Source organism: Sphaeroforma arctica (genome assembly GCF_001186125.1).
Source record: "Sphaeroforma arctica JP610 unplaced genomic scaffold supercont1.192, whole genome shotgun sequence".
Classification (NCBI taxonomy): domain Eukaryota; class Ichthyosporea; order Ichthyophonida; genus Sphaeroforma; species Sphaeroforma arctica.
Window position 1 is genome coordinate 7,455 of NW_014040366.1, and position 16,662 is coordinate 24,116.

The 16,662-nt window shown below is 42.7% G+C and overlaps 4 protein-coding genes across 4 annotated transcripts; 3 read left to right on the forward strand and 1 right to left on the reverse strand.

Annotated features, from left to right (window-relative positions):
• Positions 1 to 2,759: 2,759 nt before the first annotated feature.
• SARC_03663 (hypothetical protein) lies at positions 2,760 to 3,254 on the forward strand (the record flags this gene model as incomplete). Its single annotated transcript, XM_014302525.1, has 1 exon — positions 2,760 to 3,254. The coding sequence occupies one exon, from the start codon at positions 2,760 to 2,762 to the stop codon at positions 3,252 to 3,254; it is 495 nt and encodes a 164-aa protein (XP_014158000.1).
• Positions 3,255 to 6,367: 3,113 nt separating this feature from the next.
• On the forward strand, positions 6,368 to 6,634 carry SARC_03664 (hypothetical protein; the record flags this gene model as incomplete). The annotated part of the gene is made up of 1 exon (XM_014302526.1): positions 6,368 to 6,634. One exon carries the CDS (start codon positions 6,368 to 6,370, stop codon positions 6,632 to 6,634), a length of 267 nt encoding a protein of 88 aa, XP_014158001.1.
• A 1,984-nt stretch (positions 6,635 to 8,618) lies between these two features.
• On the forward strand, positions 8,619 to 9,053 carry SARC_03665 (hypothetical protein; the record flags this gene model as incomplete). Its single annotated transcript, XM_014302527.1, has 1 exon — positions 8,619 to 9,053. The coding sequence occupies one exon, from the start codon at positions 8,619 to 8,621 to the stop codon at positions 9,051 to 9,053; it is 435 nt and encodes a 144-aa protein (XP_014158002.1).
• A 4,000-nt stretch (positions 9,054 to 13,053) lies between these two features.
• SARC_03666 (hypothetical protein) lies at positions 13,054 to 14,888 on the reverse strand (the record flags this gene model as incomplete). Its single annotated transcript, XM_014302528.1, has 3 exons — positions 13,054 to 13,212; positions 14,100 to 14,159; positions 14,742 to 14,888. The coding sequence occupies 3 exons, from the start codon at positions 14,886 to 14,888 to the stop codon at positions 13,054 to 13,056; spliced, it is 366 nt and encodes a 121-aa protein (XP_014158003.1).
• Between the last annotated feature and the right edge of the window lie 1,774 nt (positions 14,889 to 16,662).

Sequence of the window (16,662 nt, forward strand, 5' to 3'; positions counted from 1 at the left end):
TTTCTTTTTTCTTTTTTTCTAAAGATGGGATTTTATGAGTCTCTCGGATTCGCCCCAACGAAACATACCATAGTTTCTAATAGGGCGACGATGAAACACTAAATAAAATCCCTTCGGCGAAAACAGTACTGAGAGGATTATATATAGGCAATGTCTCAGTCTCACAACCTCTCAGAGTATTGCTGTTTTCTAAAACTAAAAGACTCGTTTCGTTTATTTCTTTTAAATTTTATTATACTTAGCCTTAACTAAGAGTTTATTCACTCTAAGGCGTTAATATCGCCTTGATAGACCGAAACTTACACTTGGGCACCACAACCGGCTGAAAATTCCACGATGTCTTCCAACTGCATCGTTCGATCACCTTTTCTTTTAACATGTCCAATATCTCTTCACGAATTGCCACCCTCTCCTCAAGGGTCTTCTCTTCGTAGTACACGTATACCAGAGTAGCACCATCCCGTAAAATGATGTCGTGCTCAGCTACCTCGATCGTCGAGTAATCCCCATCTGTCAACACACCTCCTTCAAAAGCCCAGATATGTCGGCCGTCATCCATTCTTCTTGTACAGGCACCGCATCTCTGGCCGAGTCTGCTCCTTGTCAAGAAAGGCCCTCTTCTAGCTCTAGGATACATCGAACGTTACCTTCCCTAGCAAAAGTATACGCCCACCAAATCCATCTATCAATCTCTCCTCCTTCGTTTCTGGACCAGCCCAGCCCTTCGGTAGTACATCTGCCTCTGCCCCGCTGTCTAGTATAGCCGACACGCATGTCATTATTGTTTGCATACCGCTTTCATGTGGCCCTTCTTATCGCACTTTCGACAGTTACCATCGAGCTTGCAATCTTTAGCAAAATGACCCTTCTTGCCACACTTATTGCACCGATCTGAATTTACGCCACCGATAGCATTGGCAACTGTGTCGGCGGCATGTGTCTTTTGCATAATTGACCCTGCTATGTCTGCGAGCATCATCGCTTCTGACAAGTTTTGAGGGTTCCCCTGCTTAAGACGAACTTCCATCTTGAGCTGATCCTTCAGTCCACGGATGAAGATAGCAACCCTCTCCTCATCAGCAATGCGCGGTACATTGAGTTCTAGCTCCTGGAACTTCTCAGTATATGCACGCATCGAACCAGTCTGACGCACTGCCATAAGCTTCTCGCGGCAGTCGTTCTCACAATTTGGTGGCAAGAACATAGTTTGCAGACCCGCCAACATCTCCCCCCAAGTGTTTGAAGGTCCGGCAGTCTCTCGATACTACGCCAATGCACGGCCACTAAGAAACGTGCTGGCGAATTGCAACTTCACGGCTTCTTTGACGTCACGCCCGGCTGCAACCCGCTCTGCCGCAAACATCTTTTCCATTCGATATAGCCATTCGCGAACGCTGGACATATCGGCCTTCCCATCATACACGATTGCTTCTAACCCCACGAGGTTTATTCCTTTCCTCGGTCAATTGCAGCTGAAGCTGCGACAATGCAGCCTCCATCTGTTGGACCTTCGCCTCTATCGTTGCAGCCCACTGCTGCTTCGCATTAGCCATAATGAAACGAACTATTGGAAATACGATAGTATTTGCCTCAGAGTACTTCGAAGGGTGCGATACACGATAATAAGGCCTACGGCAACAAACTACCTACGTAAAGAAGAGTCCAACAAGTGGATTACTACTCTTCAGAATTTTACAGTACGGGTCTCCCCAATCTCTTAGTGACAATGTCTAATACAATTTCAATAGTTCAATTCCAGTATAATTATGCCCAACAACAGCTAACAGCAACACTGGCGGCACAGTTCCTTTATATGGCGGCTCCGCTATAGAGGGGATTCCCAGCAACTTGGATTATAAGATCCCTGACCCTAATTTCCTGTCCTGATCCCGATTTGATCGTGGCCGGCAATCCCAAGATTCAACAAATCCTTGGCCAAACCCGAACGGCCCTGAGTCCAAAAATGTTGGTCCACAAAGTACACTATAAACCCTAAACCCTACTAAAAGGCTTAGACAATAACTCTCAGTAGTATCCTTTATTGATTCTTGGCTCGGCCCAAGTCAAAGTCTACGATTCAAGTAGTCTTGGCAATCCTCCTCTATTCTTCTTTTAATTCTCTGTGTGGAAGTCTGAGGATTGCAAGCTACTATACTGCCCTATATATATAATTTTCGACAGACCGGCAGCGGTCTAAAGGCCTACAACTAAGCCCAAACGTTTACGTAATGTCTACGAACTTCAAGGTATTCGCGATTTCTCATTAGTTCTACGTTTAGCTGTTTTGCGAGGGTCATGTGGTGATGACTCATCAAAATTCATGCCACAATTTTTCGACATTGTGTACTGATATTTCGAGAATGTTCTCAGACCCAAAAACAATTTACAATTTGGATTCCCCTGCGAATCCCGAATTTTCGCCGACACCTACAGCTTTTAGTAATAAAAAATAGGCTATGATTTTTGGCGCCAAAACTGAAGCTTCTAATTCCGGTATTTATTGAAATAGTATCAGTAACTTTATCTAGCGTTTAATTTTATACAGAATACAATTGTAAATATCACAGAGAAATAGGGAGTATGTAAAATCTTGAAGCTTACTGATGATTTGTTAGGTTGATATTTACACATTAGACAAACAAGGAAACAACAACACTACAATTACACACACACATCAGGGTCAACTAATCAGTCAGACACTGTACATTTGAGTGTAGTACCTTGGGATTGTTTGAGTTTTCAGCAAACAGGAGGTAGCAATGAGTCAAGAAAATTACACTGACACAACTGCATTTGACCAAATTAAGTCAGGTACAAAAAGATCACAAGGAGACGATAACCTCGAAAACAACGAAGCCCTAGGCGAAGACACATACATCGACGGAGACGAAGACGATCCCAAGTCACCAAACTCCAAGGATCCGGAAGGGTCTCCGGCCAAGAACCCGCTACCATCGTCGCCACCACACAAGAAAACCATGACGAACTCTACTACCCTTTCGAGAGACATCGAATCAGTTCATGGACATGATGGGAAAGATATTGAACAAATTAGATCTGATGATGGAAGATCAAATGAACCGGATAGCCAACAATACAGCCAAACCAAGAGCAACCGCAAACTCCGCTCCGTGACTTCCTTGTGTCCAAACCTACCGGACAACCTGAAGAGAAAAAAAACATCTATAAATGGTATACCAATATCCCTACATGATATGAAAAGTGCCCCTGATTGTGAGAGACTACAGGTCTAAGGCCATATTTTACAGCAAGAAACCAACTTTGAATTAGGAAGTCATCAGAGTTAGCTCATTCTCAAGAACTAAGTCATCAGAGTAAACTCACTCCCGAGAGCAAATAAAGTTGCTTAAATTACTCCCAAGAGTTGAGTTATTACTTAACCGACCTCCGAGAGCAGATTCTGTTGCTCAACCGATTCCCGAGAATAGATTAAGCCTGTCAACCGCAGCATTCTAATAATAGCTGCGGTTCTATGTGAGTCACATCCTATGTGGAAAGGGATCATGTGATCAGCGTGAGATTTAGTTGCGAGAAGTTGAAATAGAATAGCATCGAAGTGTTATGTGTTCTGCATAAGGTTTCTCATACTGACCATATGAGGTTTTACCCTGGCCAGACCAGGCGGCTGAACACTAGCACAAACACCTTAGGTATAAAACCAAAGGTGAGGTCAGAAAAAAATTATTTAAAGTCTACTACATTGCACTTTAACAGATTGTAACAAGGCGAAAACGGTAATCTGTCATTCAAATAAAGTAAAGATGCATTCAAATATTTCTCAGATTTGTTTGCGAATTGAACGGGTCCAACCTACGCCTATAGCCCTCTCCACTCACTTGTTTGATAGCCAAACATGAGCGAGAATTGCAAACAATGTCATCTGGGGGAATAAAATATATGACGTGCACGAAAATAAAAAACATATTTTTAGTTATTTGCTCACGAGTTACTCAACCAAATTGCATAGGCTCGCGAGTTGTTTATTAGACATTGGATTTTACCCAAAAATACAAAATCTATGCATATACAACTAACACCAGACACATTTTTGTGCATATTCTCTAATTCTAAGACAGGACACAAATCAGACCTACTGTATCTATCTGATGCGCGCCACACTGAGTGGCACACTTCTGAATTGACGTACACACAGTTAGAACAACACGATAAAGGAACATCTTATTTATACTTGAAGCCAGTTGTAAAGCGTGCAGCAGCCAGTTCTGCGCAGCGTCAATTCATCGACGTTGTGGTACACGAACAACATCTTCCATCGACATGGGGCATGACTGGAATATTACCTAACCACATTTATGCTTGGGTCAGCTTCGTCGGAGACTGTTATGCGCAAGCGTCAAGGGATATGTTTCCCACTGCAGATCCATGTATCAAATGACAGGCATCACTGTACCGAAACCCTTTGTACTTGTAACTAATCTTCGAAAAAACCATTTAACGCAGATGAGTGGCGGATGGAAAACTGACTCCTAAGCGCGAACCACTACCTCTGACACCGGCTATCCTGTGCTACAAACTCTACCCATACCTGGTAGTACGCATGCAGGAACTCGAAGCCCTTCGTCTACACACCATGATTTTGGTAGGCATCTTCCGTGATTTCGTTCTGAGGAGCTAACAGTTTGTTCACGAGACTCATACTCTCACTACGCACATGTGCATCGTGGAGGACTCAAGTTCGAACGTTGATATCTCGAACTGTTGCTACCAACATCTAAGACCAGTCGTGACCGCCCAATCGCCATGATTCTTCCAAAACTACCATTGTTCATATCGTTTCATGCTTTAATGTCGTCAACGCACAAGCACGGTGTCTGATCATGATCACTTGCTTTTACTTAACGGTGTTACATGTGGTCGGAATACCACCAGACACGGTTATTAGTGTTCGCCCAGAAAGGGTTACGAGTGTTATTTTAATTTAGTTATTTTAGTTTACAATATCAGAATCTGTAAACTTAATTTGTACCGATCAGGGTTTTAGATCGACACATGACTCAAAAGTAATTAGATTCTGCAGTTAAGGTTTAATGAATAAAAGAACAACGTCTCTCTCTGAACAGAGATAACATAGAGATACTGTTAGTCGACCCTTACTACCTTTTTTTGCAAACTATTGAGTTTGTTCATTTATTCAAATCCATCCAACGAACAAGCTATAACACGGCCCAGATAGTAATGTAAATGTTTCATTAAAGAACAGAGAATAATATGGAGGAAACAACAAAGAATCAGGAAGAAGGTGAAAAAGTATCCCAGGATAGTGAACGGAATCAGACGGATAATGGTTACGCTAGTAATGATGGAAGTGATTCAATGCCATCATTGTTGGCATATATTAGTAGGGATTTAGACACTGATATACAATCACATAGTACAGAGAAACGCACAATCCGAAGGCGGGCCCATCAATAACGAATGGCGAGGGTCATTTCAGCCAGAATGTTCAGAGAAAGACAACGTAGAGAATTGACGTGCAATGATCACATTCATGGGGAATATAGGGAGTCGAAAGAAAAACGTCATCAAACTAGCACTTCGTGGACGCTAAGATATATCCCAGATAAGTCGCCAACATACGATTATGACGAGTCCGGGCAAGAGAAATAAGAAAGAAGCCCGGAAGGAGGAGATAAATATTTGACATTTTTCATACGCGTACGAAGAGTGATAGTGTTGAGTGTGTTTGTATGTGTGTGTCAAACAAAACCCGAGTACCTAAGCCCCATCATGCACGAACACAGGAATAGTTGTACCACCTGACAACGACAGGCATAAACATGTAATGGAAATAGGCTTAGAAGAAATGAACTTGCGTATTCGAAAGCATTCAAAATCATAGTTAACCAAAGAAGGCTTCACATCCAATACGTCGTTTAATATAAGTGACACGAAGGAGCAAGAGTTAAATACTATACGTATAGGAGGGAAACATATATATATATATATATATATAGGTATATATTTATTCATTCACAAATCATATACTGACTAAATCCCTTCGTATTGCAAAACATGGGATATGCACCCATCTTGTAGTAGGTGTCTCAAATTTTGAGTGAATATTTATGAGTATATATAGTGTTGTCTGAAACATGCAGTTTGTCGATTATGTATGTAGGGAAGTACACAGATCACACTTTCAAATCGGACGGGAGACATGCACACGTGAATGATAGAAACTTCTTTTGAATCTACAAACATAAGCGCAGATAGGCTTGCTTCATTAGAAAGACCACGCATAGAACAGCACAAATAGACTCACAAAGTCTAACAATCAAGGTCAGACAAGAAATACAGAATACCAATGTAGTTTGTACAAGTCTTTATGGACCAAAGTAAGTCAGAGAGCACATCCTATCGCCATAAGACCACTATCGGGGAGGTAGCATTGGGTCAACAGCCGCAGAACGTGGCAAAGGCATCGGGAGAGTACGTAGAACATGCGATGGAGCAAGATGTCGATGGCGGGAGTAAAGAAAGGAGCAAAGTAACTTGTCAAGAGCAGACGGGAGGAGAGCTACACGTACAGAGTACATATTCTAACATTAAGTCTGACAGGGAGTCAAGGGACACAATGTTAGACATGGCCTAAGGACAGGCGAAGATTGTATGGTTTTGATGATGGTATCGAATGTTCTAGGGGGATTCCTAGAGTATCTTAATCGGTGTTGAGTAACTATAACGGGGTCACGGGTCCTTATACTTCGGTATTTAACTCGACTAGTATGAACGTTATGTATTCACAACGGATATTCGGTTCTTTAGACATTGGATTCTACAACAATGACCACAACTCGGCACTCGCTATATATTCATGAGTGTCGGTCTGCCCCTGGTCCGCATACACGCAGGTCAGAGGTTACCGCCGTCTCTGGTTCACGGTCTTTTTTTTTTTGCTGAGTTGGTGCAACGTTTGGTTGTTGTTCTTGTCCGCGGGCTAGGAATGCCCGTCATACAACCGCTTGGTTCGCACGATAGTGTGCGTTCTGTGCCTCTTCTGTCTGGGGTTGGTTGGGTCCTTTCTTGAAGCGGTGACGCTTCGTTCTACGTTGATCGATATTATCGTGTACACGACGTTCAGGTGTCAGGGGCTACCTCGTAAAACATCCTAGTCACCTCCACACGGACTAAACGGTCGTTTATGTTGTAATTGTCAGCTCTCATTCTATTTGCTCGGCTGTAAATGGCCTTTAGCCCAAAAACTGTTCACTAATTTTTAGAACTAATCCTTTGTTGTAGTTCCATAAACACGTCGCAAGTCTTTAACTCAAGAAGACTAACGATTGTTTCTCGCCCTGGACTCTTCTGCTGTAGCATAACAGTAATGATAGTCGTGCCTAAAGAATATCCCAACGCCTGTCACCTCCAATTCGCAAATAAAAAATTTGTGTCCATTCGGTATGTCACCAACATATGAATGAGCTCCATGTGTATATGATCTCTGGAGTACCAAAACTCGTCTATTATGGAACACATATGCTTATAGTCGAAAGATTTGTATCATAGTAACGAACCCAAAGCACGTACGAGTTTCCAGTTGTGTCCAACGTTTATTTTCTGTTATCTCCCCACATATTTTTTGCAAATATATTGCCCAATTTGATGTCCGCTTGCAGCATTAATAATCACCGGCATTCATACCACTGCAGATGTCGTAGTCGCCAGCACCTCGTGTAAGACCATACTTACAATACCCTTGTACACCCCTCACGCCTCTTTTCGGACGATAGAGTTTTTAAAACTATCGTACACCAGCCCAAAACTTAAGAATAGTTAACCCCAGCACAAACACGAGTGTTGTCGCCGTAAGCAAACAGCCGCCAGCAGGGATACCTTTGTGTCAGACATAAATTGAAATTTTGTGGAAGTTTTCAAATTCAATTTAATAGCCTTCTGGTTTGGTGTGTCGTGTGCGGTGATTACTCCTGAGTTGCGATACCGGCGGCTACCGACATATCTTGTAAAATTTACGGAAGAACTTGCCACCAACCTTTGTGGGTGCCCTGGCGATCACATCTACGAAGAGTTGTAGCTCGTAATGTTTAATCTGAAACCCTCTATACGACCGAAATATGGCGTCTTAAAATTTCAAATTAACTCTGTGTTGGTTTTACACAATATTAACCAGGAGTATTGTCCTTCGCCACCCGCACATGTTTGAATTGTGTGTATTGTAGTATTAATGGCTGACTCAGCCCCGGACGGTCAAATAGTATGACGTTGTACTGTTCGTATAATTATTAAGTACGGAACTTATTTATCACGTCCATGGTTCATATGTGAAACGAGACTTTCTCTACTATCGGGTATTATGGAAATACCCGTATCTATGGTTTTGGATGAGTCATCGCTTCTAACTTATAAAATTCTCTATTCCACTGACTGGCCCGGTCCCCCGGTCCGGTCCTAAATATCCGCTATATATGGTTATTTGCCCACAAGATAATTAAATTCTGTTAGGATTTAGCAGTGGTAGATTATGTAAGAATGATCAGGGCTGTCTCTTGGTAAGAATCATATCCTTGATTACACAGAAAGTATCACTTTTCACTGGAAGTACCAAGGGTTATAATCACATGGCTGCTTCCGACGGCATCGAGCCCTCGAGAACATATCTCAACAATGTAGGCAGATGCCAGGCAGCCCCCTTCAATGTTTCACTTCAATTACGAATACAAGGAACCGCGTTCAAGCATAAGTTCGCAGTGCTCGAGAGGATGCTGACTAGGGATATCCAATTCTTGTTTGGCATGCTTTTTTTCGATCCCTGCGTACGGAGCGAAGATAGGGTGCTCAATCAGCTAACCTTGCTTTATGAAGCAAAGACCAAGTACGTGAGGTCACAGCGCGAAGCACCTAAATATATTGAATGGCCGTTGAGAAACATTCGTCAGCTGTATCAAGCTGGAATCGGGGGCTGTCACGAATCGGAGCCTGTAACTTCGCAATTGATCAAGATTAAAATTGTGGGCAAGAAGAAGGAACAGCCACTGTCGCTTAGAGGGGGTTAGGTCAATCCTACGAACAGTGATGGCAAGAGGCAAATTGTGAATACTATAAAGACACTAAGCACTGAAAAGACCCTGGATATCCTGGATATCAACGATTCGGATATCGCGATTGTTTCATACGAGAAGTTAACCCAACAGCAGAGAATTGATCTTTTACCCTTCAAGTATGAGCATCCTGATAGTGTGAACGCATCTGACAGGATCCTCGTCGAAAAACTTCTTATCAAGCATACGGACCTCTTTGATCATAGTGCGAAAGATCTCCAATTCATGGATATCGAACCCGTAAACTCGAAATCACGGCTAATTTATGTTCGGCAATATCCACTATCTCAAGTCCAGCAAAAGGTGTACGAGTCCATATGCAACGACTTGATGGAGAGAGGAATTTCGCTATACTCCAACTCGAAATAATTCGCATTGCATGGGGGTTCCGAAGAAGAATGGGGCGTGGCGGCTGGTTACCAATCTGCTAGCTATAAAAGAAGCTATGATTCATATTTGGTCGCAATCGAGGAGTGCTTCGAGCAACTTGTTGGTGGCAAGGTCTACGCCAATTGGGATGTTCGTATTAGAGTGCCAGTAGACTTTAAGTATGAATACAGAGTTTTGCCTCAGGGCTTGCGAACGAGCAAAGCAATATTTGTATTGGCTGTTGCGCCTTTATTACACGGAAATAGCACCAGTTATTTATCACGTTGATGGTGGAGCGGCAGGTAGTCATGATAAAGTGAAACTACTGGAAACATTGGATCAGTCTTCACCTCGCCAAAAAGCCGAAATGTTATGTTTAAAGGGGCGCAGATCGTGTTGGGAGAAAAATCAACAAGATGCTGGGACATGTTTCGGACGCTACGGGCACGAGCATAAATCCTGAACGATTTTCCAAAATCAAGGAGTGGCCTGAGTCCAGATACACGAAGAATGTGCTACGCCATTAGGTTTGTTCTCGTTTGTAAAACGTTTTATACTGAACTTTGTATTTCTAGCGGATCCTCTTTACAAGGTTATGGGCGGGTGCAAGAAGAGTCAACTAAAGAATCCTTGCCAAGCAAGTGGGCTGAAGAACATCAGACTGCATTTGAGTTTCTATAGGGAGCTGTCATTACACAGGCGTTAGGGATATTCTGATTACTCTGCCGAAGCACAATCTTTCAGAGTCAAAGTGGACGCCAGTCATTAAGCCGAAGGATGCTGCGTAAGTCAGATGCAACCAAGAGAGGGCAAGATGGAAGAAATAACTATACAGTAATACTCATGAGTGTTAAAGAGACACGAACTTCTTTGGCATACCGGTGAAGGAAGCACATGGTATAGGTTGGGCATATACAAGAGCAGTTCATCATTTCGTGCATCGTAGAGTCCCTATATACTGGACTGATCACAAGCCTAACATATCTATAACCAGAAAGAAGAGGCATATCGAACGTCTCTTGAGGTGGGCGTTGGAACTTCAACATATGAAGATCAAGTACAAATTGGGGCAGTCGCATGTTCAGTTTGATGCGTGATCTAGGGTACAGTTTTTGCAAGATGTCCACTCACCTAAATAATGTAAAGAGGCCGACATCACGCATATAAGTACGAGTATGACCAGTATTAATTGTCTATCCCACGCTGACTCACTCAGCCGCTACCAAACAGTTACAAAGGGATGATCTTACTCTGATGCCTCTATTACAGTACTTGGAAAATACACAATAGCACGCAGCTGACTCTACGAAGCAATGAGCAACTCAACTGGAATTTCGGCTCATGATGTACCTAGTGCTGGTCACCACGGCATCCAAGACATGTACTATAGTCGTCCAAACATGCATTGTGGCCTGGAGTGTATGAGGATAAAGACCCATGATATGCCAAAGAGTGAAAACGAATCTTAATTAACGCGGAAGGGTTCCAATTTACGATATGGAGCTACCTGATCTTATCGAAATGACGAGCGTTGATGTACATGGGCCGTTTCCGCAGACGGAACGTGGCAATGAATATAACGTGACCTTAATCTGCCACCATTCCTGTTGGATTGAAGGTTTCTACCTCAATGGCATCGCTGGTTCAACGCTTGCAAATTTGCTTATACAGTACATACTGCTTCTGTAGTATCTAGGGACCAGATTTTTAGAAAAGCCAATCCAAAACCCAAAGCCCAGGATTATCAAATACTAAGTTTTGGATCCAGGATTCAATATTTCTGATATTAGAGTGATCAGAAATGTAGCGGGATTACCAGTAGATGCTACCGGGACTTCCGCGTGTGAGAGAAACACTTGAGTAGAAATTGAGTCTAGTATAAAAACACCAAACACAAATAAAGACGCAATGCGAGTCCTTCAGCCTAGGACTTTACCTAGCTGAAAGATTCGCACTTGAGAAGAGGTCTATTGTTTCACTTGGTCTTATCCTTCAGTTACTCTCAAACTCGACACTTCGCTATAGGGCGGTTCGAACGCTCAGAAGTGACAGGATTGTGTGTACGAAAACGAAATACTTTTGGCCTTGCTGTTTACCATCTGGAGAGCAATAGCATCATTAAGAGAGTACACCGTAATTACAATGCCATATTCCCAAACTTCATCGTCTTTACACATTCGGATTTGGGCTTGATCTTCATTGAGTATGCATACAAAGATAAAAAGAAATGAGGGAACGGGGTGCTCGCCATACCCGTTAATCGGCGTGAAGCGACCGAATCCGCTGAGAGACCAAAGTATGGATATCGAAATTGCAGCAGAGACACAAGCAACTTCCGGGAATTTGTAGCGCAGCGCCGTACAAATGTCTTAAAAGAAAAGATTAACGGCTGATCGAAAACGGGAGCTTCCTATTCACTCTTCCAATATAGACGATAAAGACTGCCGGTATTCAAAAAGTCTACTGACGCCGGTCTCAAGAAGAAATTACGTATTATATAAATTCATACCTATTATTTCAAGTCGTATCTTGATGATTTAAAGCCATAATTATCATTGAAATTATACCAATTGTTTAAGTATTAGAAGATATCCATATTATTGAAGCCTCGCTAGTTGCTACGTGACTCGATGCCCTCGCCAGTAGTCCAAATGTGGACACGACTAGGTGGTCTATCACCAGTAGGACAGATACGGCAATTAGGGGAAGCGCATCTGTTTTCCGCAGGTCATTTTATCTTCCCTGTATGCCTTCCGTAAGGAGTCTTTTTCAACCACCTACACTTCAGCGGACATCTCAGCCTTGCTAACATTGGTACCACATCACAAAGCGGGATCGATTACGGTTTATAGAGCTGATAGCACATAATAGGGTTTGTATGACAGATGCTACTACGCATTGAGTCACAAGTTTCACCACACAGGCTATGCACAGGCTTAGTAAGTATCTGGTGTGGTCGCTGATGCCTGTCACCGTTCGTTTTGATTCCGTTGGCACGACAGTGTAGCACAAACAACAATTGAAGGAAAGCAATCGTTCAAACATTGTCCGTGATTCATAATCTAGATGGCGGCTGCTACCAGTACACTCACCTGCCCTATCTCCGTCCACACACCCACCTTAGTCATGCTCTCGCATTAGCTTAAACTGTTGAATGTCGCTGAGCACTTAATACTCGAATCAGAATAGGATGTAAAACAACACGACGCAAGCCAACCCCAGGCAAATACAGCTCCTAGAAAAAGCATGATCAGAGAGACCTGTGCAAGCCCACCAGTAGGCTAGCGTCTGTCTGTGTGGGTACCACCTCCATAGACTGTGACAGTGGAACAATTAGGATGTATACTTTTATTTACTAGATATAGTTAGGCAGTTGGGATGTATACTTTTACTTACTAGATATAGTTAGGCAATTAGGATGTCTTTTATTTACTAGATATAGTTAGGCAATTAGGATGTATGCTTTTATTTACTAGATATAGTTAGGCAATTAGGATGTATACTTTTACTTACTAGACATAGTTAGGCAATTAGGATGTATACTTTTATTTACTAGATATAATCCGTCACGGCTGCCAGACGCACCCTACACATCAGACAGTCCCGTGACCATTTTGCCCTGCGCTAAGCCCTTGGCTGTATTCTTGGCAAACCGCACACAGTCGTTTACACTGACACCTCTGTAGGACGATCCCAGCACACTCACACACCCCTTGGTGGTTGCACGCAGCAGCCAGTCGATCTCCTGTGGCAACGATGTATGAGATAAGGGCAAAGCTGGTATTGTTGGGTTACTAGGTGCGTTATTGCAGTTGGGAGTGGCACGTTTTCTATAGGGAGTAATGCGGTGTCTAACTATGAATCGTGTGAGTGCAGCACGGTTCACAATTTGTCGCAACCCTATATATATATAGATATATATATATACACATACCTACACATACATACACACATATGCACACACACACACACACACACACACACACACACATATATATATATATATACATATATATATATATATGTATATATATATACACATATACATTTACATACATAGAAACACACACACACACAAGCACACACAAACAGACACAAACACACAGACACAGACACACACCCACATATATATATATATATACATATTGTATATTTATATACACATACACACACAGACATTATATATATATATATATATACATTCATTTACATACATACATACATATATATATATATATACATATATATATATATATATATAATTGCTGCTCAAATACAGTTACAACTGTGTGTGATGCACTTGCATCGGAAAAAACCCTAAAACGTCACACCCTCGCATGGCATGGCATATTTGTACGTGTACAGATCCACCGTCTCAAAACCAAAACACTAGAGCCTAGAAGAGTTTTAGATGATCTAACTGTGCACTTCACGTATATATATATATATATATGTGTGTATTTATATATATATATGTGTATTTAAGTATACATTATATATATATATATATATATATATATTTATATATATACATATATCTGTGTATATATGTATAGAAATAGATAGGCAAAGATACATATGTACACATATATAACAGTCTCTGAGCCCTCTGTTTGCCTGTGATGCACATACCCCCATGCGCTCCAGATGTCCCAGTTGATACTGTGGTATGCAGTGTTTTTGTATGCGCACCTGTGACGTAATAAGGTTGATTTCCGTATGGTATTGAATTTCTGGTAAAGTAAAACCCCGGAAATATATCCAAAAGATTCAAACCCTAGAACAATCTCCGCATTAAAACCCTAAACCCCTAAAGAAAACCCTCAACATATCAGACTTCCTTCGCAAGCGCAACACCATAACCACATTACATCAATTGAACCATACGCAACACACATCAGCAGACCATAAACTAAAACTGACAGTCACCACACTCACCGACATAGGCCGTCACCACACCAACACACCAACTTAAGTATACAACTGACACCATAACAACTGCAGCGGTGCACAAGTGTGGTGCACAGAGCGATTGGAGCGATGTATAAATAGAACACTCACTGGAGTGTATCACAACTACGGCCTCGAATAAACGCTCCCGTTGCTATGGCAACGGCCAATTAAATCCTGCTGGTCTGAGCGTACTTACGGCAGAAAAAGAGCCAGCCCACACAAAACAAATACTCATGCAATCACACACTCCAAATCAAAACCAACTGCACCCAGACACTCCAGGTGCAACATAACTTCATCTCCTGCAACCCGTCCCCTCACCTGCTGAGTGGTCGGTGGGCCGTTGTGGCCCAAAATGTCGCGCACTGCGTCACGGCTGACCATCGCAATGTGTTCGTTCAGTTGGGCAGTTGTGTTACTGCGCTCGGCATCAGACAGCGAGTGTGACTTACGACACAGATCAACCATCACCTGTGGACAGGGTTTAGGGTTTAAGATTTTCAGGGTTCAGCGTTTAGGAGTTTGGAGAACGTCAAAGAGCGGGTGAGTTCAATTGCGTAGATAGGTCCCGCTCGCCTGCCTATATATGGCAATGCCACACCAAGCGCGTGAAAGGCATACGGAACACAACGCACGAGGGGCATGAGCCACAGCCACAAACAAGGTCATACGGTTTTTTTAGGGTTTAGTGCGTTTTAGTTTTTAGTTTTAGGGTTTTTAGTTTTAGGGTTAAGTGAGTTTTAGGGTTTAGTGAGTGTAGTGTCATGCGGCTACAATAGCTGTGCTAAGCACACGCATACTACACTCACACTGTCACACTCAGCACACACATGCAAGCGAACTGCTCACACACCTCAGTGCACGAGACTACGTACAAGAGACTACTACCACTGATTTATAGAACCCTAAAAACCTAAACCCTACTACACACAGGGTGGATCGCAGATACAACTAAACACGCACAGCTGACTGACACACGGTCGTAGTAGAAGGAGAGTGATCGCATCACAACATCACACACAAACAGATGGTACATGAACTATCTCTAAAACACACACACATATAGTACATGAACTATCTCTGTTGATAGTACATGTACGATCTCTAAAACACACACACAGATAGTACATGCCTGCACGGGAAGGCGAGGGAATCCCATCGACTGCGTGTACTGGCACATATGACAACCGACCACACACTCATACAAACAAACGCATACACATACACATACACATACACATACACATACACATACACATGCACATACATAGACATAGACATAGACATAGACATAGACATACACACACACACACATATATATATATACACATACACACACATACACATACACATACAAATACACATACCGTCAGGCGTGTGGCATTTGGTCTGTCGCCATTCTGTTCAGGAAACACACATGAATCGAAGATGATCCCAAGCACGCCGTTGTTGGATCTGTCAGCAACTAGCAAGCCAAAACCCTACAGACGCAGCAAGAACATGCCATAAAAACAAGGGGGTGTAAGGGGAGTGGGGAAACCTAATAGAGTATGGGGAGACCTAAGACATGCATTAATATGAACCAAAGCCACAATCTCTACAGATGCAGCAAGGGCATGTCATAAAAACAAGTGCATGACAGGGTGGTTTAAGGCCAGTGTTAATGGATGAGGTAGGGGATGAGTGGGGAAACCTATTAAATTATGGGTAGACCTAAGACATGCATTAATATGAACCAAAGCCACAGCCCCTACAGACGCAGCAAGTGTATGTCATAAAAACAAGTGCATGACAGGGTGGTGTAAGGCAAGTGTTAATGGATGAGGTGGGGGATGAATGGGGAAACCTATTAAAGTATGGGTAGACCTGAGACGCGCATTAAAATGAACCAAAGCCACAGCCCCTACAGCCGCAGCAAGTGCATGACAGTATGGTGTAAGGACGATACTAGTGCACACGTGGGGAAACCTCGCGACTGCGGGGGAGACCTAAAACACACACTAACAAGAACCAACACCACAGACACTGAAGGCTGCAAAGCGCTGAGAGAGACCACTTGGGAATGCCATAGACATACACAACGGTGCACATGCCACTCTAAACCTTAAAACCCTACAACCCTAAAACACACATGTACAAGAACCAACACCACAGACACTGAAGGCAGCAAAGCGCTGAGAGAGACCACTTGGGAATGCCATAGACATACACAACGGTGCACATGCCACTCTAAACCCTAAAA